At 46.3% G+C, this 23,775-nt stretch overlaps 1 protein-coding gene across 1 annotated transcript in view; it reads right to left on the bottom strand.

The window, feature by feature from the left end:
• PHLPP1 (PH domain and leucine rich repeat protein phosphatase 1) overlaps positions 1-23,775 on the bottom strand; it is a 1,852,281-nt gene that overhangs the window by 956,309 nt on the left and 872,197 nt on the right. The window contains 1 exon segment of the mRNA XM_044065187.1: positions 8,879-9,109. Coding sequence (XP_043921122.1) covers positions 8,879-9,109 — 231 coding nt within the window.

The raw sequence follows: 23,775 nt of genomic DNA, 5'->3' as shown, positions 1-23,775 counted from the left end.
TTGAGCATGTTTTTGAGCCTGTAGCCAGCTCATGTGTGAAAAATATTCTTGATTGTCCACTGGAATCGCTGAATGGTATATTCCTGCGTACCAAAAAAAAAACAACAAGATTTTACACTTTTTTTATCCAGTTCATTTACACATTTGATCATCCAAACAGTTTGATTACCTGAACTACCCCTGGTCCCAATTAGTTTGGATAATTGACTCTCTACTGTAACAGTTTTTCCAATGACATGGTTAGCATTTGTTGTGAGCCGATGAAGGTGCTGTTGGAAAGAACTGTTTTCTATTTAATGGTAAATATTACCAACAGCTCAAGGGTGTTGCTGTGTGCCCCATCATTGCACCCTCTTTTGCTAACCTTGTCATGAAGTTGTGGGGGACCAAACTTCTAAAACAAATTCCATTTTTTGAAAGACATGTTAAGATGCATGAGAGGTTTGTGGACAACCTGTGTTATTCACTGATGCATCTTTAGATCAGATAGATGTGTTTGTTAAAGACATCAATAACAGTACCAACTTTTTAAACTTTGCCTTGGGTCAAGTAGGAGAAAGTGTTCCACATTTGGATGTGGTAGGTAACTGGGATGCTGCCAATCGCAGTTTTTCTAGTGGGATCTACAGAAAGCCTTGTTTCTCTAACAATTCTTTACATTACCTTAATGTTAGTCCTTACATGAAAAGAAATATTCCCAGAGGTCAGATGATCCGACTGTCTAGATTGACCACTAACTTTGGTAACTTTTCCAAAGGGATCAATGATATTATTATATTATTCAGCAGTAGGGTTACGATTTAAACCTGTTGGTTAAGAGTGCTGAGGAGATTAAGCAGAAAAGAGACAAAAAGCTTCCTCCCATTATGGTGGAGGGTAAACCTCAAAAGAACAGTGCTGATGGTAAATACAACAATAGTTTTATTTTGCAGATGACTGCTGATGACAGTAGCATTAGAAATATCGCACACAATTGGAAAATTTACCAAGGTAACCATGATGTATACACAGTGGTGGGTCTCACCCCCAAATTTGTGTGTAAAAAAATCTAAGTGCAATAAGCATTGGCTGGAGAATGAAACTACTAGGAATGCCATAGTTACTCACACACAAAAAAGTGGGTGTGTGTAAATGTGTTTTTTGCAGGGCATGCAATTTTATACTCAAAGACTCTGTCATTGTTTTGTCTCATATGGACAGAAGCATTAAAATTAAAGTGCACTATGATTATAAAAACACTGGTTTGATTTACATAGCTGTCTGTTCACATTGTGATGCATTTTACATCAATGTGACTACCAGAAAGTTATTTCAAAGGGTTAAAGTAAACTTGTATGCTATTAAGAGCGAAAATACCAACAGTGCTTTACATAGACGCACCTTAAAATGTGGTTTCTTCAAGAAGTTTTATCTTGCTGTCTTAAAGCATTTACCTATGGATCTTAGGGAGGGTTGTTTCAAGAAGCAGCTAGTTAAAAAAGAAACACTGTGGCAGCTTAAGATGCAGGCTGATAAGTTTCCTGGCCTGAATTATACTACTCGTATAAAATGTATTTTTATAACTTTTTTAATTTCATGTTATTTTGTATTGAGTTATATTTATGTGCTATGAATTCAGTGCTTTTTTTACCTTTTAGGCCTATTTGTCTTAATTTAATTATTGTTTGTTTCTGATTGGTCAGTTTGCATTATAAAGTTGTCTTACAGTCAGTGGTTCAGTTTTCTGATGAAGTCCCTTGTGGGGGGGGGGGTGCTTAAAAATAAACATCCATTAAGAAGATTCTGTTTTCCTGTGGTGCCTATCTGTGGATGTTTTCACTGTAATTTAGTGAAGTATAATAGCCAAACACAAAAGTGTGAGAACTTGCCTTAAGAGACTCCAGCATAATATACACCTTTCCATCCAGTCTTTAGTTATCTTCTCTTCCTATATTTCATACATAGGTTCATAGGTTCATACTAGGCTATCTGCCCTAGGGCATTTATAAGCCTAGCCAGAATGTGTTTGGCTTTCGCCACCCATTTTAAATTTATTTTGCTATGCCCTTTTTCGAGGTTAGTATACTGTGCCTCTATCTAACAGTGACACAGAAGTGATACCCAGGGTAAACCTACGATCTCCCATCCACTCATCAAGATTCCTCTTGAAGAGAGGAAATGAGGGACTCTGCCTAACCTGGACTGGGATTTTATTCCAGAGTGAAGGGAGCCTCTGGGTTATGAATCTGTCCCTCCAGCATGTCCTATTTATTTCAGTGCTGAGGTTCAAGTCTCTCGAGCGTAGCTCGATGGGATTTGGATTTTCTGAGGTGCAGCATGTCCATTAATTCGGGTTGGACATGGCTTTATACGTCAGGCACAGATCGTCTCTGAACAGGCGGTATGCCACTGAGTAGAGCTGGAGTTTCTTTAACCGGGCAGCATATGGCATCTGTTTGAGCCCTTTGATCCTCTTGGTGAGGTACTTTTGGGGTCTTTCCAGTTGCTGCAGGTGTCTGGTAAGGTACATCCCAAAAGGGCATTGTACTCAATTATGGGCCTGATGAGGGATGAGTAAAGAGGCATGATGACCTCCCCTGATCTAGATGTGAATCCCTTCATGATTAGGTGGGCTATATAAAATGTTTTTCTAACCACTTTGGCCACGTGGTTGTCAAATGAGAGATTGCTATCAACTTGTGTCCCCAGGTCCCTAATTACTACTTCTGTACTTAATGGATTTCCACCTATGTGGTAATTTGTGGGCACTTTGTTTTTGCCAAAGGGGATGACTATACACTTTTTGGCATTTAGCTTGAGGCCATGGCACTGGCACCAGTTGTCTGTTTCTATGAGGCCCTTTTGGAGGATGCTTGTGTCGGCTGGAGAGTCGATTATGGCACCCAGTTTGCAGTCATCTGCGAACTTGGTCAGCCACAGTCCTTCCGTGTTGGCCTGTACCTCCGAGAAATATATACCGAACAAGATAGGTCCCAGGACTGAGCCTTGTGGGACACCACTTGTAACTGGTTTGGAGTCTGACATGGCTCCAGCAATTCTAACCATGTGGGTTCTGTCCTTGAGCCAGTTTGCAATCCATCTAGTGACATAGGGGTTTATATTTAAGCTGGTGAACTTATCTATAATGCCCGAGTGGGGTATTGTATCGAAGGCTTTTGCGAGGTCCAGGTAGGCTGTGTGGACCACCTTCCCCTCGCCAATGGCCTTGGTGACTGTTTCAAAGAAATCAACCAGGTTTAAGAGGCAGGATCTGCCCTTAAAGCCGAACTGGGTAGGATCCAGTGTTTGTAGGTCCCCAATATCTTTATTTATGAGGTCCATGATGATCCTTTCCATAGCTTTGCAGACCAAGCTAGTCAGGCTTATGGGGCGATAGTTTCCAGGATCCGTTGAGGCACCACCTTTATGGAGAGGGACGACTGTTGCTGTACGCCACTCTTTGGGCACATATCCTGTAGTAAGGCTGAGATTGAACAGTAGTTTTATGTTTGGGTTTAGCTCTTCTTTGAGTTCATGTAGGACGCAGCCCGGGACACCATCTGGTCCCATTGATGCTGTGTTTTTTGCTTTGGAGAGGGCGGCTCTTACCTGAGCATCTGAGATGTCAGGGGGGCAGCACTCTGCTGGGATAGATATTTGCCCTTTTGATGGGGGGGGGGGGAGAGAAGTTTGCACTGAACCTGTCAGCTAGGATGTTGGCAATGTCTGTGGGTTTGGTGTATTTTTTGTCATTTTGGACTAATTCTGAGCATATCTGGGAATTACCACCCAGGTTCCTAACATAACTAAAGAAAGCCTTGTGATTATCCTTAGTGTCCTGTGCAATTTTTCTCTCGAAGCTGGCCTTAGACAACTTTATGTGTGCCCGTAGTTTTTTGCTAATACTGATCAGTGATGACTTCCCTTTTTGGGATTTTGCTTTATCATTTAGTAGCTTCCTCCTTCTATTGTATAGTTTGTTTATGGCTGGGGTCCACCAGACAGGACGTCTGCCTTTGGAGGATTGGGTCTTGGTTTTATTTGGGATCGCATGATCCATGCATTCCTGAAGGTGTTCATAGAATGCGTTTATAAAGGATTCTGCGGTCTGGGCAGATTTTCCACAGGCCGGGGCTTTGAAGGATTCCACCTCAGTTTTGAGGAGTGTAAAATTTGCTTTAGAGAAGTTTTTCACTGTGGTTTTCTGGACAGGGGGTGGGGTCGGGATGTGAATATCCAGTGAGATTAGTTTATGGTCTGATCTTACCAGTGAGGGATACACTTCTGGTCTGGAGCATAGAGTCCCCATGTTGGTGATGATCAGGTCCCGTATGTTTTCCCCTCTTGTGGGAGTGGTAACAAGTTGTTCCATAGCATTTGAGTTTATAAATTCTAGGAACCTTTGGGCTAGGGTGTTGGAGCTAGAGTAATGCTCCCAGTCTATGTTTGGGTAGTTGAAGTCGCCCAATATAATGGTGTTTGGAGAGACCTTCATATTTTCCAGTGTTCTCAGGAAGGCCGAGTGGGGTTCCTGGGTTTGGGAGGGTGGTCTGTAGCAGGCTATAAACTGGAAGGCAGTTTTACCCACTGTTAGTTGCACATGGATAGTCTCTGATGCTTCGTGCTTTGCCACCAACCTGGAGGTGTGGGTATCTTTGATGAATATCGATACTCCCCCTCCTTTTGTGGTTCGGTCCAAGTTTTGGGGCCGAAAAGCATGGTATGAGGTATAACCTGGTAGTGCTGGGGTGCTCTCGGGAGCCCTGAACCAGGTTTCTGTTACTGCACAGATATCGATGTTCTCCATGCTAAGGAGAGTTTCGAGTGCGTGCATCTTGAGGTTTAGACTTCTGGCGTTGAGTAGCATTACTCTTAGATTCTTATCCCTTGTGATACCTATGGAGGTGGGTTTGTCTTTTGAGCCTTGCCTAAAAAAGGCACTATGGGGGTAGCAAGAGCATTTGCCAATATCTGAAAGCCCAGGGGTGACAGGTGCAAGCCGTCCCTAGCGAAGCATCGTGGCTTGTCAAGCATATCATCCCAAGCTGACAGGCATTGGATCCCCTTTGAATGACACCAGTACTTAAGCCAATTGTTGAAATTGATCATCTTGTCTTCATATTGTGGCATAATTCTTGGTGAGGGTAAGATGCTACTCAAGGTCAGGGTCATACCGGCCTGGGCTACATGCTCAGAGAGCTCCTTTATGTCTCTTTTCATGTAGTCCAGGGAGGTACGTCTCAGGTCATTCACACCAGCATGGACAATGACTGAGTCATATTTGTACTTGCCTTGGAGTGACCTGAGTGCTTGTGTTATGTGGCGGATCCTAGCACCCGACAGGCTGCTCACCGTGACCCTCTCCTTGTTCAGCCTGGTGAGCGGGACGTCAGTGTGCCTGACGATAGAGTCACCTATTACAAGTGTATCAGGTGTGTTGTGTAGTCTTAAGGGCTGTGACTGTTTGGCACACTGGCTTTGTGAGATATGTGTTGCACGTGTTTTGTTTTGGGGTAGCGGCTGCTTGGGTGTCTGCTTTGGAGGTCTCTGCTGCTTGGCAGATCTTTATTTAGAGCCTCTGAGTATGTTTTTGTGTGATTATGTGTTTGGTTTGCTGTCGTGGTAGGTCTATGTGAGACTGGAATTGTAGTGAGTATGGTTTCCTTCTCCTCCTGACTGGTTATGCCAGTACTGAGTTGAGAGAGCTTAGCCTCCAGTTTGGCTATATGGTTGCATCTCTCACATGTGTTGGAATTTGTTAGGAGGAGGAGAGGGTTGTCTGTGTACATGAGGCAGTTGTAACATTGCCTCAAGATTCCCAGATTCACCAGCTGGACCGGAGAGGAGATTGACAACTGACCTTTGGACATGCTAGAATAATATTGGGAATTCCTTAATAATTGAAAACCAGGGCCAGTGGGGAGTGAGGGTGTAGTGCTTTTAATTTTTAGTGCTGACTTATATAATTGCTTTAGTGAGCAAGTGCCAGGTAACTTAAGTGCAATGTGTTACAGGTAACTTAAATGCAAAAACGACAAACAGTAACTTTCTTTCAAGTGAAACAAGGAAATAAGTACAGTAAGCAATGCAGATATCACTAGTGAGCCACAGAAGCTGAGAAGCCGTATTAGGTGGAATTAGCGTTCCAGGGAAATAACAAGCAAACAAACAACAAGCATATAAACAAAGCTATATTCAGCAGGCCTGGATCTAGTCTATGCTACAGCAAACAAGGTGTACCAATTTCAGTAAGATACAGTTCAAATATTCAGGCACTATAAACCTTTAACCAGAAATTCTCAGCTCAGAAGGGCAGAGTCCAGCCTCTTCTTCCATAAGAGTGCAGACCACAAACCTTCTTAATGTAAAATAACTGGCCTGAAGCCCAAGTGCCTAAACCAGAACTAATACACTTTAAGAATAACAGACACTGGGCTCTCAATCAGCAGTTCCCAACTTAGAAGGATGAAAGCTACCTGTCCTGCCACCACAGTGCATGCCACAAACCTTCCTAATGTAAAACAACTGGTCTGAAGCCCAAGTGCTTAATCCAAAAGACTTAGAATGACAGCTAAACTTTAATCAAGTTACTACCAAGCAGTAATAAATACAACTGAATACTTTAGAGAATGCCTGGATTAGTGCTCAAGTTACACAAACAAAGCTAGATCCAGCAGGCCCGAATCCAGTCTATGCCACAGCAAACAAGGCGCACCAACTTCAGTAAGAAGCAGTTCAGATATGCATGCACTATAAGCCTTCAATCAGAAATTCCCAGCTCAGAAGGGCAGAGTCCAGCCTCTCCTCCCACAAGAGTGCAGACCACGAACCCTCTTAATGTAAAATAACTGGCCTGAAAGCCTAAGTGCTTAAACCAGAATTAATACACTTTTAGAATAACAGACACTGAGCCCTCAATCAGCAGTTCCCAACCTAGAAGGATGTAAGCTACCTGTTCTGCCACTACAGTGCAGACCACAAACCCTCTCAGTGCAAAACAACTGGTCCGAAGCCCAAGTGTTTAAACCAGAAGGCTTAGAATGAGTTACACCAAGCAGTAATAAATACAATTGAGTACTTTTAAGATGATGCAAAAGTAAAAAAAAGTAGGTAGAAACACAAGTAAAGTAAAAGCAGATGAATTTTTTTTTTTTCTGAACAAGTGCGGAGATCAAAGAAACAGATTTGAGTGCTGAAACTAGAAAACTGGCTAGTTATAGGGGAAAAAAACTAAGCTAGAAGGCTTCCCTCCAACACAGAAGGGCTTGGGGGCTCAAAAGCCTACAAATAGTCTATACCACTTAACAGGAAAGGCAGGAAACAAGCTTACATTTTTTTTTTTTTTTTTCTGTTTCCCAGATGCTCTCTTTGTACACAGTAGGAGTGCCTGAAATCAGAATATGATCTCACTGCACTCAGTTGAGTGAGCAAATGAGATGGGCCCAGAAGGAGTATCCAAACACAAATTTACAAGAGGGGTGGGCAGCTGCAAGGCCACTAAGATTAACACCAAAACAAAAACAGGGAGGGTGGGTCGGACAAACTGAAGAGCAGAGTGAAAACTTCCAGTTCAGCTAAATATTCCTTCCACACAGTTAAAATCAATTTAAATACTGTATTTTTTGAAAAAAAAGCAGATAAAGGTACTTAAATTCTCTTATACGTCCAGTTGAATATAGCAAGTTCTTAGCCGGCCAAAGCTGAGGTTTTTAAGCAGAAAATATTTCACACTGTACCACTTAAATAGGCAAGGACAGGAAATCAAAGAATGTGACTACCCCCACACCTGTAATTACTAGCAAATAACAAAATTCAGCAAACACTAACTACCAGTTCAGCTAATATTCCTTCCACACTGAAGAGCAGAGTGAAAACTTCCAGTTCAGCTAAATATTCCTTCCACACAGTTAAAATCAATTTAAATACTGAATTTTTTTGAAAAAAAAGCAGATAAAGGTACTTAAATTCTCTTATACGTCCAGTTGAATATAGCAAGTTGTTAGCCGGCCAAAGCTGAGGTTTTTAAGCAGAAAATATTTCACACTGTACCACTTAAATAGGCAAGGACAGGAAATGAAAGAATGTGACTACCCCCACACCTGTAATTACTAGCAAATAACAAAATTCAGCAAACACTGACTAACTACCATGTGAATATTTAAAGAACCAGAAAATAGATGAAGTGTCTAGCCAATCCAGCCAGCTGTGCTACCTGCACACTGCTGTTGCCCTTCCTTTGAATACTCTCAAATCTTTGCCCTTTTAAAGGATTAAGTAATTTTGCTTTATAGAACACATTCTGGTAGTCCATTCTATTCTCTTATCCTTTCTCTTCCATCTTCAACGTGAACAGCTCCAATGTCTCAGACCTTTCCTCTGTAGTGCATTCTTCTTTTTCCCTAAACAGTTTCCAAAAGTGGGAAAAGTACTCAACTGGACCCTCAGTTATGCCCTAAGGTTACGGGAGGAGTGTCAACAGTTGCATACTGACGATTATGCGAATAGTGTTTGAATTCCACAGAAAACATGGACAAAAAAAAATATCAGTCATGCTCTGCAAATATAAGCAAACATGAGCAAAAATAAGACCAAAAAGTAATACGGTTTATAACACTGAGCATGGTTATCTTTTTTTAATGCTCCTGGTCGGGATGTTGGGAACATTACACAAGTATATATTGATTTAATTAGCACAGCAGCAGCTTATGAAACAGAATACTGTGTTACATAGTACTGGACTGCACCTTATATGGTAAACATGCATCAAATGAATTAAGTGTATACAACACTTATCCCATCAAGATGCAGTGAAGTCAATTTGCATTTCACAGTTCTAAGTAGATGCAATGTAAAATTTACTGGAAAACTGAACATGCTAAGCGACATACAAAGTCAATACCTTAAATCTACATGACGGATGTGGGACATTCTACTCAAGATCTGCAGGTTCAACGTGTCCAAGCAATTTCCAGCCATGCAGAGTTTCTCCACGGATGTCAAGTTCTGAAATACTACTGGAATGTCAATGAAGTCATTGAATGACAGGCCAAGATAATTCAACTGCTGTAAGTTGGAAAGTTCAGGAGGGAGAGAATGAAGACTATTCCCATCCAGCAAAAATGTCTGCAAACTGTTTTGAAAAGAAGAAAGACATGTTAGATTACAATTTAATTAAGGCCCACAACTATTCACTAGAAAATTTGACATTAAATAATCATATACTTGGTTTACAGTAAACATAACTCAAACGCCATACCTTTTTATAAAAGGCAAAATACACTACTTGTTTAAAGCCTTGCCACTGATGTAACATACGGCATTTTCATCGGTATATTCACAACCCCCTCAGATGTTCATAAATTAGAAGTTATGTACCTACCATAACATTCCATGTTAGTTGTCTTCTCTCGCCTTCTTTCTTGCTGGATGGGTTCGGAGCCGATCCTCGGCTCCGACTCGGCACTTGCTTTAGCTTGAGAACTCCTTTTACCAGCTCGAGGCAACCCTATATCCCATGATGCAAGGCGGAACTACCTCAGATCTCGTTTGGTAGCTAACCTACCCTGCTAAGGACTAACCTAACATAATTAGGAAACCCAAGTTCATAATAAGAGTCCTCAAATGAAGGCTCAGGAGGAAACAACCTGATAGGAACTCTTCAAGATCTGTCCAGGCCAGGGGGAAGGAGGGACGCAAGAAAGAAGGCGAGAGAAGACAACTAACATGGAACGTTATGGTAGGTACATAACTTCTAAATGTTAAGTTGTCAATCTCACCTTCATTCTTGCTGGATGGGACCGCGTCCCTAGCACCTGTATCCCGGGTGGCTCAATGGAACAGACTCTTGAGAACTGTGGAACCAAAACTGGCCCTGTCTCTGGAGGCCAAGTCTAACTTGTAATGAGAGACAAAGGTATGAGGAGTGGCCCAAGTAGCTGCTGCACAAATGGTATCAATGGGTAGTCTATCCTGAAAGGCTGCAGAAGTGGATAGACTCCTGGTTGAGTGTGCTTTCGGTTTAGAAGGTAGTTGCTTGCCTCAGAGAGTACACATAGGAAATGGTGGAAGACAACCATCTGGATAAGGTCACTTTAGAAACTGGAAGACCTATCCTGTTTTCTGCATAGGAGACAAATAATTGGTCCGATTTCCTGAATGTTCCGTTCTATGCAAATAGTACCCGAGCTGACGATGGACATCCAAAAAATGAAGCTTTTGTTCAGCTCTGTCAGAATAGTTTGGGAAAAAGACTGGTAGATCTATGGATTGGTTAATGTTGGTTTGAGACACAACCTTGGGGAGAAAGGATGGGTTCGTTCTTAAGGATACCCTGTCCTTATGAAAAACCAAGTAAGGGGAACGAATGCAGAGAGCTTGAATCTCGGAAACCCTTCTTGCTGAAGTGACAGCCAGTAAGAATATAGTTTTCCAGGTCAATAATTTCAAAGAACATGAAGCAGACGGTTCGAAGGGAGGTAGCATCAAGGATGCCAACATTAAATTTAGATCCCATTGCGGAGGAGGATGCTTTATCAGCGGCTTTAGGAGAAAAACTCCTCTCAGAAAAGCCTTGCATAATCTATGAGACATAATGTTATCATCATGCAAGCCAACATGATACTTGGAAATAGCAGCCAGTTGAACTTTAACTGTAGATGAAGAAGATCCTGAATGAAAAACTTCAGCCAGGAAATCTAAAACAGAATGCACAGGAGCAGTAAAGGGATCAATATTCCTGGAATTTGCCCAAATAGAAAAACGTCGCCACTTGCTAGCATAAACAGTTCTGGTGGACGACTTTAAAGAAGACACTAAGATGTCTCTGACTGAATCAGAGATCATCGGAAGCCTGGCTAGGGAAGGAAGTGGAGCAACCAAGCAGTGAGGTTGAGAGAATGAATGGCCCGGTGCTGCTGACCCGACTGGTGGATCAAGAGATCCGGAACTGGGTCCAGATGCCAGGGCTGCACCAGGAGGTGACGATGCAGAGACGGAAACCAAATTTGTCGAGGCCAGTAAAGGGCAATGAGAATCAACTTGGCCCTCAAAACGGTGGCTTTCTGAATGACTTGTGGAATCAAGGGAAAGGGAGGAAAAGCGTACAGAAGTCCCGGGGCCAATCCTGGGTTAGAGAGTCTCTCAGGGGTTGGCCTGGTAGGGAAAAAGGGTGAAAAAATCGGGCACTTGTTGTTTTGAGGTGTAGCAAAAGATCGCAACAAGGTGTGCCCCACTTCAGAAAAATCTGATCCACTACAGATTGATTGAGAGACCACTCGTGAGGCATCAGAATGGATCTGCTCAGCCTGTCCGCCAAGAGGTTGGACCTGCCGGGATGTGCGTTGCTATCAGAAACCGATGAGAGGAGATTGCCCATTGCCAAAGTCTGAGAGCTTCTCGACACAACGGATAGGACCTGGTCCCGCCCTGCTTGTTGATGTACCAGACCACGGACATGTTGTCCGTTTGTACTGCAATAGTCCCCGAGGGAAGAAAGTCGTTGAGGGCTTGCAACGTTAAAAGCACCGCTCTCATCTCCAGGACATTGATGTGCAGATGGTATTCTATGGGTTGCCACATCCGTGGACCATCCTGCCCTGATAATGCCCCCACCCGATCAGAGAGGCATCCGTAGTAACTGTGGCAACTGGAGGAGGGAGAACAAAGGTCGGCCCTGATGAAGAAGAGGGGAAGATATCCACCAGTTCAGGTGAGTTCTGCACGATTGTGTGACTAAGATTTCGTGCCTCATCGGAAGACTGTGGTACGACCACTGAGTGAATAACATCCACTGCAGAAGACGCATGTGGAAGCGAGCCAGTGGTAGAAGAACAATGGCCGCAGCCATAAGACCTAGAACCTTTAGTATCAATCTGGCTTTGACCTTGCTGCTCTGCAATAGAATTCGAACAAATTTTTGGATGTCCCGAATTCTTTGATCTGTTAGTCTGGCTAACATTTTGATGGTGTTTAATTCTGCGCCTATAAAGGTGATAGATTGGCAAGGCCGCAGAGAAGATTTTTCGAAATTTGCCGAAATCCCCAAACTCTTGCAAAGCTGCAGAGTGTAGTCTCTGGTCTGAAGAAGTTGACACCTGGTGGTGGCGGAGAGGAGCCAGTCGTCCAAATAAGGAAACACCTGGAATCCTTGACGTCTCAGATGAGCTGTGACCACTGCCATGCATTTGGTAAACACTCTGGGGGCTGAAGTGAGGCCAAAGGGCAGGGCTCTGAATTGGTAATGACTAGTCCCTAGCCAAAAGTGGAGAAACCTTCTGGAGCGCCTGTGAATCTTTATGTGATAGTACGCGTCCTGAAGGTCTATACAGCACATCCAGCTGTCCTTGCCCAGAAAGGGCAGAATGGACTGAAGCGTGACCATCCGGAATCTTGCCTTCTTGACAAATCTGTTTAGACTGCTCAGGTCTAATATTGGTCTCCAATCTCCCATCCTTTTGGGGACCAAAAAGAATCTTGAGTAGACGCCGGATCCTACTTGGTCTGCCGGAACAGTCTGGACGGCTCTTTTTCCTAGGAGCTTTGAAACCTCCTGTTCTGCCAAATCCCTTTGACCGGGTGAGATGTCTGGAAGGGATTGTTGAGGTCAGGATACCTTTCGAAGGGATTTTGTAACCCTCGGATATGATCGACTGTACCCACATATCTTGTGAGAGGGAATGCCAGGTTACTGGGTACAGCGAAATCCTTCCCCCGACTGCCTCCAAGGGTGGACAGTCGGGCAACACCTCAGGGTGCTGAAAGGGCTTCTCAGGAAGAGACTCCCTGTTGCCCTGGTTCTGAGGACCCCCTGCCTCTAGGGCGTCTGTTATTGTTACCCCTCTGCCTCTGGGGGTAAACTGACCACGTGTGTCCGGTGTAGCTCCTTGGGCTTTGGAACCACATCTTCCCTCCCTTCTGACCCTTGGGATATGGTCTAGAAGGGTGGAAAAATGGACTCCAACGGCAGAAAGAGTTTTACCGTCCTGCTCACACCTGGTCAAGGTATCCTTCACCTGAGGTCCGAACAAAGCCGAACCATCAAAGGGGTATTGGTGAAGGACGCCTTAAAGGGGTCCATAAAATTACAAAGCCGCATCCAGGCTTGGCATCTAAGAGCCACTCCTGTGCCTGCGGCCCTGCTCGCTCCATCGGCCGCATAAGATATGAGCCGCATGGAGGAGTTGGATAAGGAATTCAGGATTGCTAGCTGTGAGGCAATCTTTTCTTGAGCCCCAGCAGCAGAAGGATCCTGGACCACTTCACCCAGTTCCTTGAGAATATCTCTTTGAAGACTGGTGAAGTGACAAAGGTAGTTCAGCGAACGCATAGCAAAGGTCGCTGAAGAAAACATCCACTTTCCATACCTGTCCATGGTCCTAGAATCCTTGTTAGGAGGATGGACAGGTACTGAAGGATCCGCCAGTTCCTTCTTAGTGGCCGCCGCCACCATAGCATCCACAGAGACGCCCTTGGAAAGAAACTGTTTGTCCATAGGGGCCGTAATAAACTTGGATGGTCTCCTGGGGACAGGTTCCACAGAATCTGGAGCTGCCCATGCCTTCCGAGCCACTACCTGCATAAGTGGGTCGAAAGGCGGAGACACCCAGGAGGTGGAGGGTCGGGATCCAAAGCCTCCAGGTATACCGACTCATCCTCGGAGGGATCAATGGATGGCCAATTCCCCCTCTGTTTGAGGAGCTCAAGGATGTCTGAAAAGGAGACATCCTCAGAGGGGGATCGTGGTGAACCCTCCGACTCATCTAAGTCGGTATCAGATGTAGTAGACTCAGGGGAGTCTGTGTGTTTCCTCTTACACGTCCTCTTCCGAGGGGGTTCACCTGCAGGATCAGGAGAAACTTCGTAAGAGGAGGAAATTCCCAATGGGGAAACCTGGGGCGATGAATCCCTGGGCCTGAGAGCAAGAGGCTGGCAAGAGGTGTCTACAGGCACCGAAGAGGTAGGAGCTAGAGGGATGGACCGTTGACCTGGCTCAGGAGCCAGGACACTCCTCATCACCTCAAAGGCTCCCCTCCCCGGGAGACCGGAATATCCCGTTCGAGGACACAGGAATTCCGGCTCCACTGAGAGGAAGGCTCGAGGCCGATGTCGGTGCCGAGCTTACCAAAGCTGAAGCCCCGAGAGGGAGAGCGGGGTCGGACAAGGGTCCGATGCCACTAGCCCCCTCGGAGCCGACAAGGCAAACTCGACGACCGGATCCCTCCAAGGAAGGTCTCAAGGAGGAGATCGGAGCCGAGAGCGGCGAAGGATGTATTGGCTCGGCCGAAACAGTCGCTGTCCCGAGAAGCTCCGGCTCCGAACTCTGGTGGGGAGTCGGAGGAGGAAGTTCAAGGGGTGAAGCAATAGCTGAAGTCTGCTGAGATGGGCTATGGAGCATTTGGGCCAGTGCCTGCGACTTCAACAGCCTGCTTACCACCCTCTCTAAGTCATGGTCAGACAGCCTGGAAGATCTCGAAGATCGGCTCCGATGGCTCCGCTCCGACAAAGAGGAGACCCCGGGCCGAGTGGATACTCTCCAGCGACGGGGACAGAGATCTCTTTGGGCGAAGTCATCGGAGCCGAAGTCCCTGAATTCCAGATGGAGCCGAAGGTTTCGGCTCAGATGCTGGATAAGGTGTCAGCTCCAGCGGCCGACAAGGCCACAGTGGACGGTGTCGGAACCAATCGGTGCGAACCCACTAACTTGAAGCAGAAAGATCGGCTCCAGCCGGAGCCGATCTCGGCTCCGACGGAGCCGGAGCCACTGGAGGAGGCTTAGATACTGTAGCCTGAACCTTCGGTGGCTTAGAAGGTTTACTAGACCCTGTTTTAGAGGAAGAACCTTCTGGCTTAAGTAAGCCACGGAGGATCAATTTATTCCTCCTTTCCTGCAGGACTCTCTGGCTAAAAGAGTGACCCAAAGCACAGGAGTCCTGCAGGTGCAAAGGCCCCAGGCAGTAAACACAAGAAGTGTGACCGTCTGTCAGAGACATTTTCTGACAGCACGAGTCACACTTCTTGAAGCCTGAGACCTTGCCTTCCTTTGACATAGTCCTAGAGGAAGAAAGTCACACACACCCCAACAAACACACAATTAATCCCCAAACACACAGACACACAGGTAGGGATTAACTAATGGGGTCTAGGCCTAACTTAAAACTGTTTTACAATTATGAAAAGAATTTAAAAGTTTTTAACTATAAGGGGAATAGGGTGGGCTGTAGAAACACTACACACTATGAAAGGGGAAAAAAGGGAGAAATAAATCCCTAACTAAGCTTTTTTTTGACAAAAAACAACTTACCTCAGCTGGCAAAGGAGACCTCTTACGCTAAGCGGCAAACGAGATCTGAGGTAGTTCCGCCTTGCATCATGGGATATAGGGTTGCCTCGAGCTGGTAAAAGGAGTTCTCAAGCTAAAGCAAGTGCCAAGTCGGAGCCGAGGATCGGCTCCGAACCCATCCAGCAAGAATGAAGGCGAGATTGACAACTTAACATCCAACTTTTACTATAACTTGCATTAATTAAGCATTAAAATATGTACTAAGCAATTTTAAGTTTTATCATTAGAATTTTTCTGGAACTGCCAAATCAATAAAGTGAGAGGCAGCAGGAAGAGTACATTACTAGAACACTGGCCCTACTCTGAACAGTAAAAATAGTTGCCTTAGTATGTGACATGCTGCGTCTCCTGACCCCTTTTGCTCCTTAGAGCTCACAAACCCACAAAGCCTTTTGTATCAAGGCCACCACAAAAGGAGAGAGAATCTGGGAACACGGTTCGCTTTACAGCATGTGTCAGCTGTGTCAAATCCTAGTGTAGTATCACCCCTCTGCTTTGTAGCTGTAGAACTCACTACTGTAGCAGGGCCTACAACAACCTCATTGGTGTGCATTCTACACATTCAAACCAGCAACACCACAGACACTTCACAAGTCAAATGGCTACCTCCCCTGGCCTTCACCAGGAGGTTTTCAAGTAGAGGAGCCTAACTACCCCAACCCCAGCCCTGATGACTGCAGTAGTACTGCTTCTAGTCTCCATAGATCCCTTCCACCAATCTGAATTCTCTACTGCCTGGGTCTGATAAATGAACCTGGATCTCTAGGGGTGCAGTCCGTGCTACATCCTTCTGCACCACAAAATCAGTAGAGTTTTTTTTTTTTTTCATTTTACATTAAAATATGGCGACATTTAATGCAGCACTGTTTAGGCAAGCACACCAAAACACAAAAACAGAGCCTTGAAGGAAAATGAACAAAGCTTTAAGAAGTCATATCTCACATCCAACTAGCCTCGGACAACTGCACAAAAGTATAACTGTACAAGTTATTATATCAGTAAGCCAAAGAAGGAATTCGACACAACCACAGCCAAGAGGATGACAGGATAGGGTTAAAGAATCATGTTAGAAATCTGTTGCTTACTACTGCCCTGCACTAGCTAAATATTTAGTCAGGCATCACATATGGGCAATTTCATATCCGCCTTAAGAAATCCAAACTACATTCAAATACTTTGACTGGCTGGAGACATTCATTAAGAAAAATATGCATGTTAAAAGGTGGTGGTATACAGCAACATTTAAACAAATACTCCCTTAACTGTATTCTCCAGTATAAAATAAATATCATACTCTGGTAGTAACAGCAGGAGTGAAGAGAATACTTAATTTGTTCACTCACTTTCAAAAACCCCAAGAATTTGCCTTGGTTTCAATACCGTATTAGTCTAATAATGCTGTACTTCTATTAGCCTGGTTTATGGCTCAAAAGGGTCCCTGATCACTAGTCTATCTACTCAGTTTGCCAAAACAAATAAATAAATATGGGTGTACCACATGGGGGAAAAAAATTGCCTCAAAAGACTTTGTTCCGTACCTCTCAACAATCCAGATGCTTGCCTCATATTTTTGGACGGTTTCTCATAAATTCTGTGTTTTTTCTTGTAAATTACTGAAAACTGAAATCACTAAATACTGACGCACATTTGAGTTTTGGATTTGTTATCATTCAGAAAATAAATGCTAATACAAAACCTGTAATTCTATCAACTTTTTATGTTTATATTATTTAAAACTAGTCCCAAATTTTGGGCCTTTGTCGACCATTTTCAGCTTCATCCAGATTGTGTGTAGAGGTAGAACAGTATGCTTTTTATGCATGTTAATGATAGTTCAAACAATTATAACAATAGGAAACTGCTGGGGCCAAAAGTACAGTAAGCCTAGAGTTAAGAACCAAGCCAACTCTGAGAATTTGAGATTAAACAACAATGATGAAGAGCAGGTGGCTTTATCGGGGCCTCATTTATTCAAGAAACTGGTCATAATAAGAAGTTATGTACTCACCATAACGTTCCATCTGAGTAGGTATCTTCATTTGTCTGCAACCTTTGGGATACGGATCTGATCTCGGATCCGAGCCGGCAACTTCTACCACAGCATAGATCTGAGCTCCTAGCTCCTCCCTTTACCCATAATCCCCTGCCAACCCTGACTGACCTTAGATCAAGTTTGCCCAATATAACAACTGTTACTGTGCCCCGGAAGGGGTTTATCTAAGAAGGATCCAAAACAGAATCATATAGGTCAGGGGGAAGGAGCGGGGGATGGTTGCAGACAAATGAAGATACCTACTCAGATGGAACGTTATGGTGAGTACATAACTTCTTAATCTGAAGTAGGCACTTCATTTGTCAGCAACCTTTGGGACAGAGTCCCCAGCTACCTGAATCCTGGGTGGCCGTTATGGAAGAATATTCCGGAGAACTGCAGAGCCAAAGGACGCCCTACCTCTGGAGACAACATCCAGTTTGTAATGGCCGATAAAGGTATGAGATGAAGCCCAAGTGGCTGCGGAACAAATATCATCCAAGGGGACCCTAGATCTAAAAGCCGCTGAAGTAGCGAAGGCCCTAGTAGAATGGAGCGCGGACTCCCTGAGGTGCAGGCCTTCCCGAACTCTGATATGCCAAAAGGATACAACTAGCTATCCACCGTGACAGGGTAACTTTAGAAACTGACTTGCCTAAACTGGTTTTGGCAAAGGAGACAAACAACTGGTCAGACTGCCTATGACCAGCAGTTCGATGAATATAAAAGCGTAATTGTCTGTGCACATCCAAAGAATGCAGTGTGTACTCTCCTTTGTTCTGACGTAAGAGGCACCGTGAAAGGATCTAAGTGACGGTGCTCCGCCCAGATGGAGAAACGTTTCCACTTACTCCGATAGACCCTTCTGGTGGACGGTTTGTGTGCTGCTACTAGAATGGCTTTAACTGGTGAGGAGATTCCGGGAGTCCTAATCAGGAGTGGAACTGGAGCAACCAAGATGTCAGCTTGAGGTTCACCAGGTTGGGGATCGGAAGACCCAGAGGGTGAGTAATGAGATCCGGGAGGGGATCCAGAATCCAGGGTGGATGAATCAGATGAGACCATAGGTAAGGGAACCACGTTTGACGAGGCCAGAATGGGGCAATGAGGATCATTCTGCTCCCCAACCGACTGGCTTTCCGTAAGAGTTTCAGCATCATGGGCAATGGAGGGTAAGCGTAAAGGAGACCGGGAGGCCAAGCATGTACTAGAGAGTCTCTCGGGGACTCCCCCTGAGGGGGGATTAGAGCGAAGTAACTGTTGCATTTGGTATTTGAAGGAGAGGCAAAAAGATCGCAACAGGGTTGCCCCCATTGGGCAAATATTTGCTTCGCTATTAGAGGATTGAGAGACCATTCGTATGGGGTCAGAATTGAACGACTGAGCCTGTCTGCTAGGATGTTGGACCGTCCCGGAATGTGCATTGCAATGAGAAAGCGGTTGGTGGATATCGCCCATTCCCACACTCTCATGGCCTCACGACAAAGAGGATAAGACCTGGTTCCCCCCTGTTTGTTGATGTACCAGAAAACTGACCTGTTGTCCGTTTGTACTGCAATCGTCCCAATCGGAAGAAGGCTGTGAAGTGTCTGCAACGTCAAAAGCACCGCCCTCATCTCTAGGACATTGATATGCAAGGAGGTCTCTTTGTCGTCCCACGTGCCTTGGACCGTTCTGCCTGAATAGTGCCCCCACCCCACCCCAGGCGAGAGGCGTCCGTGGTCACTGTGGTGATGGGAGGAGGCATCGAGAATGGTCGTCCCGTGTGAAGGCTCTGGGACTGGAGCCACCACACGAGCGACCCTCTGTAAGCCCTGCTTAGGGGAATGGGATGGGACAGGGGGTTGCAAGACAGGGACCATTGCACCTGGAGGGTCCACTGCAGGACCCTCATATTTAGACGGGCTAAGGGCAGCAGAGAAATTGCTGCCGCCATGGACCCTAGAGCCCTCAGGATCAATTCCGCCGGTGGAGCAGGAAGTTGGAGAATGGCCTGAACATGCAACCTCAGGTTCTGAAGCCGATCTGGAATCAGGAAAGCAAGCATTAGCCTGGAATCCAATCTCGCCCCTATGAAATCTATTACCTGTGTTGGAGCCAGAGAGGATTTGGCCATGTCGACAGACAACCCTAGGCGTGGAGCAAGATTGAGGAAGTAATCCCTGCCTGAACAGAGCAGATGCCTTGTTGGGGCGATGAGGAGCCAGTCGTCCAGATACGGAAAGACCTGAATTCCCTGAAGCCTCAGGTGGGCCGCTATAACCGCCAAGACTTTGGTGAACACCCTGGGGACTGAGGTGAGACCGAAGGGGAGGGCCCTGAACTGAAAGTGACTGGGCTCCCAGCCGGAAGCAGAAGAACCTCCTGGAGCATCTGTCCACAAGAATGTGATAGTACGCTATCGAGCACATCCAGTCGTTCTCCCGTAACAGGGGGAGAATAGATTGCAGCGTGACCATCCGGAACTTTTGTTTGGGTACTGCCAGGTTCAAGAGAGAGAGGTCGAGGATGGACCTCAAGTCCCCCATCTTTTTTGGCATCAGAAAGAACCTGGAGTAAAACCCTGATCCGAGCTGATCTGGGGGGATGGGTTGGATGGCTCTTTTTTGTAAAAGCTGCTGAATTTCTGTAGCAGCCGCCTCCCTCTGATTGGGTGGTATGTCGGGGAGGCTTCTGGTTTTGGGGGTTACAATAAAGGGAATTTGGTAACCTCTGGATATGATGCGAAGCACCCAGCGATCTGTTGTTATGGACTCCCACATTGCTAGGTGCATCGAAAAACGCCCCCCGACTGCCTCCAGAGTGGAGCAGCCGGGCAACCCCTCAGGGGTTCTGCGTGGGCCTCTCAGAGAAGGGTTCTCTGGACCCAAAATTTCTGGGACCCCCTCTGCCTCTAGGGCGGCGTCCTCCCTGTCCTCCTCTGCCACGAGAGGACTGGTTGTCCGGAGCAGACTGGGACTGATGCGATTTCTGGAAACAGATCTTCTCACCCTTTTGGTTCTTAGAAAAGGACCTCTGGGGAGCAGAGAAGCGGACTCCGACGGCAGACAACGTCTTCCCATCTTTCTCGATCTGGACTAAAGTGTCGCGAACGGTTTTGCCAAACAGTGCAGAACCATCAAAGGGGGCATTCGCGAATGACGCCTTAAAGGGTTCAGAGAAGTCACAATGTCGGAGCCAGGCTTGGTGCCTCATTACCAGGCCGGCTCCGCCAGCTCTAGCGGCTCCTTCTGTGGCGTGAGACAAGAGCCGCATAGAGGTGTTAGAGATGGAACGTAGAGTGGACATTCGGGAGGACTACAGCTGTTTGTCGCCTTCCGACATGGACTATGGGGGGGAGGCAGCGTATTCTTTTATTAGATCTCGCTGCATCTGGATGACGTGTGCCATAGTTCAGCGCCCTCATGGAGAAGGTTGCTGAACTGAAGGCCCGCTTCCCAAAGCGGTCCATCGCCCGAGACTCCTTGCTCGGTGGGAGGACCGCAGAGCTCTCCTGAGCCAACTCCCTCTTGGTGGCTGCCGCCACCAACATGGCATCCACGTGGGGACCTCTGCTCCAGTGGGTTCTTTCTGCAGGGGGACTCAGGATCCTATCTGGGCGCTTGGGGACTGGCTGTACAGTGTCCGGCTCCTTCCAAACCCTGGTGGAGATAAGGTCCACCAGGGGGTCGGGGGGAGGGGACACCCAAAAGGTAGATGGCCCTGCTTCGAACGCCTCTAGGAATACGGACTCATCGGAGGAAGCCTTGGGGGCAGGCCACCCTCCCCTAATCCTGAGCATTTCCATGATGTCTCCAAAGGAGACATCCTCGGGGGGTGACCTTGGGGAGCCTTCCCCTTCATCTAAGTCCGTATCTTCCGTAAGGGACTCGGGGGAGTCCACGTGCCTCCTCTTACACTTAGCCTTGTGAGGAACCTCCTCGGGGGGACTGTCCGAGGAAGTCTCACCAGCAATGTCATGTTCCAAAGGAACACCCAGAGGCGCTGAAGCAGGCTGCCCCGAAGGCCAGGTGATGGGAGCCTGAACCAGCTGAGAGGGAGTGCAGGGGGGAGCCGAAGCCAGGACCGAAGGCCCGGATGCACTCAAGTTTCCTCTCTACCACAGCGAAAGCCGATAGGGAGCCGCCCTTGATAGGATCCGAGAGTCGACTCCCACTCGGATCCGAAGCGGGGACCGGACCCAGGGCCGAGACCATCGGATCCGAAGGACCCGTGTGCTCTGACCGGGATGGAGCCGAAGTCACACCGAATCCCTCAGATCCGAAGCTCAGTCCACGGCTCCGAGAGGTCGGATCCGACAAGCTCGAGGGACCAGTCGGAGCCGAAGTACCCAGTACTGTCGGCTCCGACCCACCCCCGGATCCAACGCGGCTCGGCTCCGAACCCGGAAAGCGGGTTGGAGAAGGAGCGATTGGAGCAAAAAATGGGGTTGAGCAAGAGCACTCCCATCTGCAGCTGGGCCTGGATGAACCTCCTCATCATCCGGTCCATGTCTGCATCTGACATGCTAAAAAAGTAGACCTCGAAGAGGCCACTGAGGCAGACCTAGAGTGCCGCCTCGATGACCTCGACGGGGACCGGGTCCCCTCCTCCTCGGGTCCCGGTGAGAAGCAAGGGGACCGGAGCCGAGGAGGAGGCGATCCAGAAACTCTGGAGGGAGAAGATCATTTGGCGGGTGGGGCCGAGGAGGAGTCCTCGGCCCGCCACTTATGGTGCTTCTCTCTTCGTTTGGCTTTCCCGGTCTCCCTCTCCTCCGGAGCCGAAGCGGGAGGTTGAGTCCCGGCCGGAGGAAGACAGGGGAGGCTGCCACCGAGGGCTGGGTAGCGGCTACAGAAGCACTGGAGGCCGGAGCCGAATCCGAGGGCAAAAGGCCCACCAGAATCAGCTTCGACCTCCGGTCCTTAAGTGCCCTGGGGTTGAACGCCGCGCAAATCGCACAATCCGAGGAGAGGTGTTCAACCCCAAGGCACCTAACGCACCGGGTGTGGCCATCCGCCGGTGAAAGCTTATGGCCACACTTGGTGCACTTTGAAAAGATGGCTTTAGGGGCCTCCGACATAGTAGCACAGAAAACACACTCACTAGGCCCCTACACACACCACAAACACACACTACAACCAGCGAGGGCAGGGAGGAAAAATTAACCACAAATGAAATTAAATTAAATTGAGAGAGATAAAGGGCTATGGGGTACCTAAACACTCGCTCTCACTCACACTAAGAAAAGGGGAATAAAAATAGAAAATTTTTCTCACAAATCCACAAAGTAGCAGGAGCACGAAAATCCAGCTTGTAGCTTGAAGCGTGGCAAACTAGATCTGAGGTCAGTCAGGGTTGGCAGGGGATTATGGGTAAAGGGAGGAGCTTGGAGCTCGGATCTATGCTGTTGTAGAAGTAGCTGGCTTGGATCCGAGATCGGATCCGTATCCCAAAGGTTGCTGACAAATGAAGTGCCTACTTCAGATAGCTTGCTTTTCAAATGAAAAAAATCGGAGACAATGCGCTATAAAGCAGGCATATGCAATTAATATGAACATGCCTATTAACGGACACAGGACTATTAATTTCACAAACACAAGTCTCCAGGTCTAGCAATACTTTCCAGACTGCTAAAGGACCAATGTATTCTGGGACCAAAACAAAAGCATACTTGCTTCATTTTTACTGGATGGGTGATATGGGTTTCAAGCAAACAAAAAAGGTGTAGAAATCTTCAAATAGAGAAAAATGCTGCTCAAGTCTGTCCTTATTGGTTCATACAGCTTCAGTAATATTTTTTTGGCATTGTTCTGCATTTATTGTGTTATTTTGAGGTATGTTTTACTATTGCATATTACAGCAATAATCCACAATTGTGCGTGGGTAAATCCAGATATACCCACATACAAGCATGGATTATTGCAATTACACAATAACATTATTTAAGAAAGACATTGCTTACTTTTTTTTTTATATAATGTCTTTGCATAACAGTGCTGTAGTGTTCCTCCGTGTTCTTCCTTGTTCGCCAACATACTTTGCATGCATATGGGGCTTACGTTCCCACACTTGCACAGTACATCACTGCAATACAGGAGAAGTAACAGAGAAACTAATATGTTGCAGTTTTTTTGTAAATTTACTCAATGAAAGAAATTTGGAGAAGGCCCAACATAATGGAGGGACAAAGGTCCAGAAATATGGACAGATTTTAAATATTGTTCTTATAAATTTAGAAAGTTGCTAGAAAAAGAAGTCGTGTGTTAGCGTGCATTTTCAGAAGAATATGAAGTCTGAACCTAAAACGTCTTTCACTGTAATTTCAATCCCCACGTGGCTTGCCAGAAAACTACAATTTTTATGAGGAACAGACCAAAACTATAAGCAAAAATATGGACATTTGGAGTATGACTGTTGAGATTCTGACATGGACAGTGCATAAAAAATC

Source organism: Protopterus annectens, chromosome 3.part0, assembly GCF_019279795.1.
Source record: "Protopterus annectens isolate FY-2018-M chromosome 3.part0, PAN1.0, whole genome shotgun sequence".
NCBI classification, from domain to species: domain Eukaryota; kingdom Metazoa; phylum Chordata; order Ceratodontiformes; family Protopteridae; genus Protopterus; species Protopterus annectens.
The sequence above is the reverse complement of the archived record's forward strand: the minus strand, read 5'-3'. Positions and strand labels throughout refer to the sequence as shown.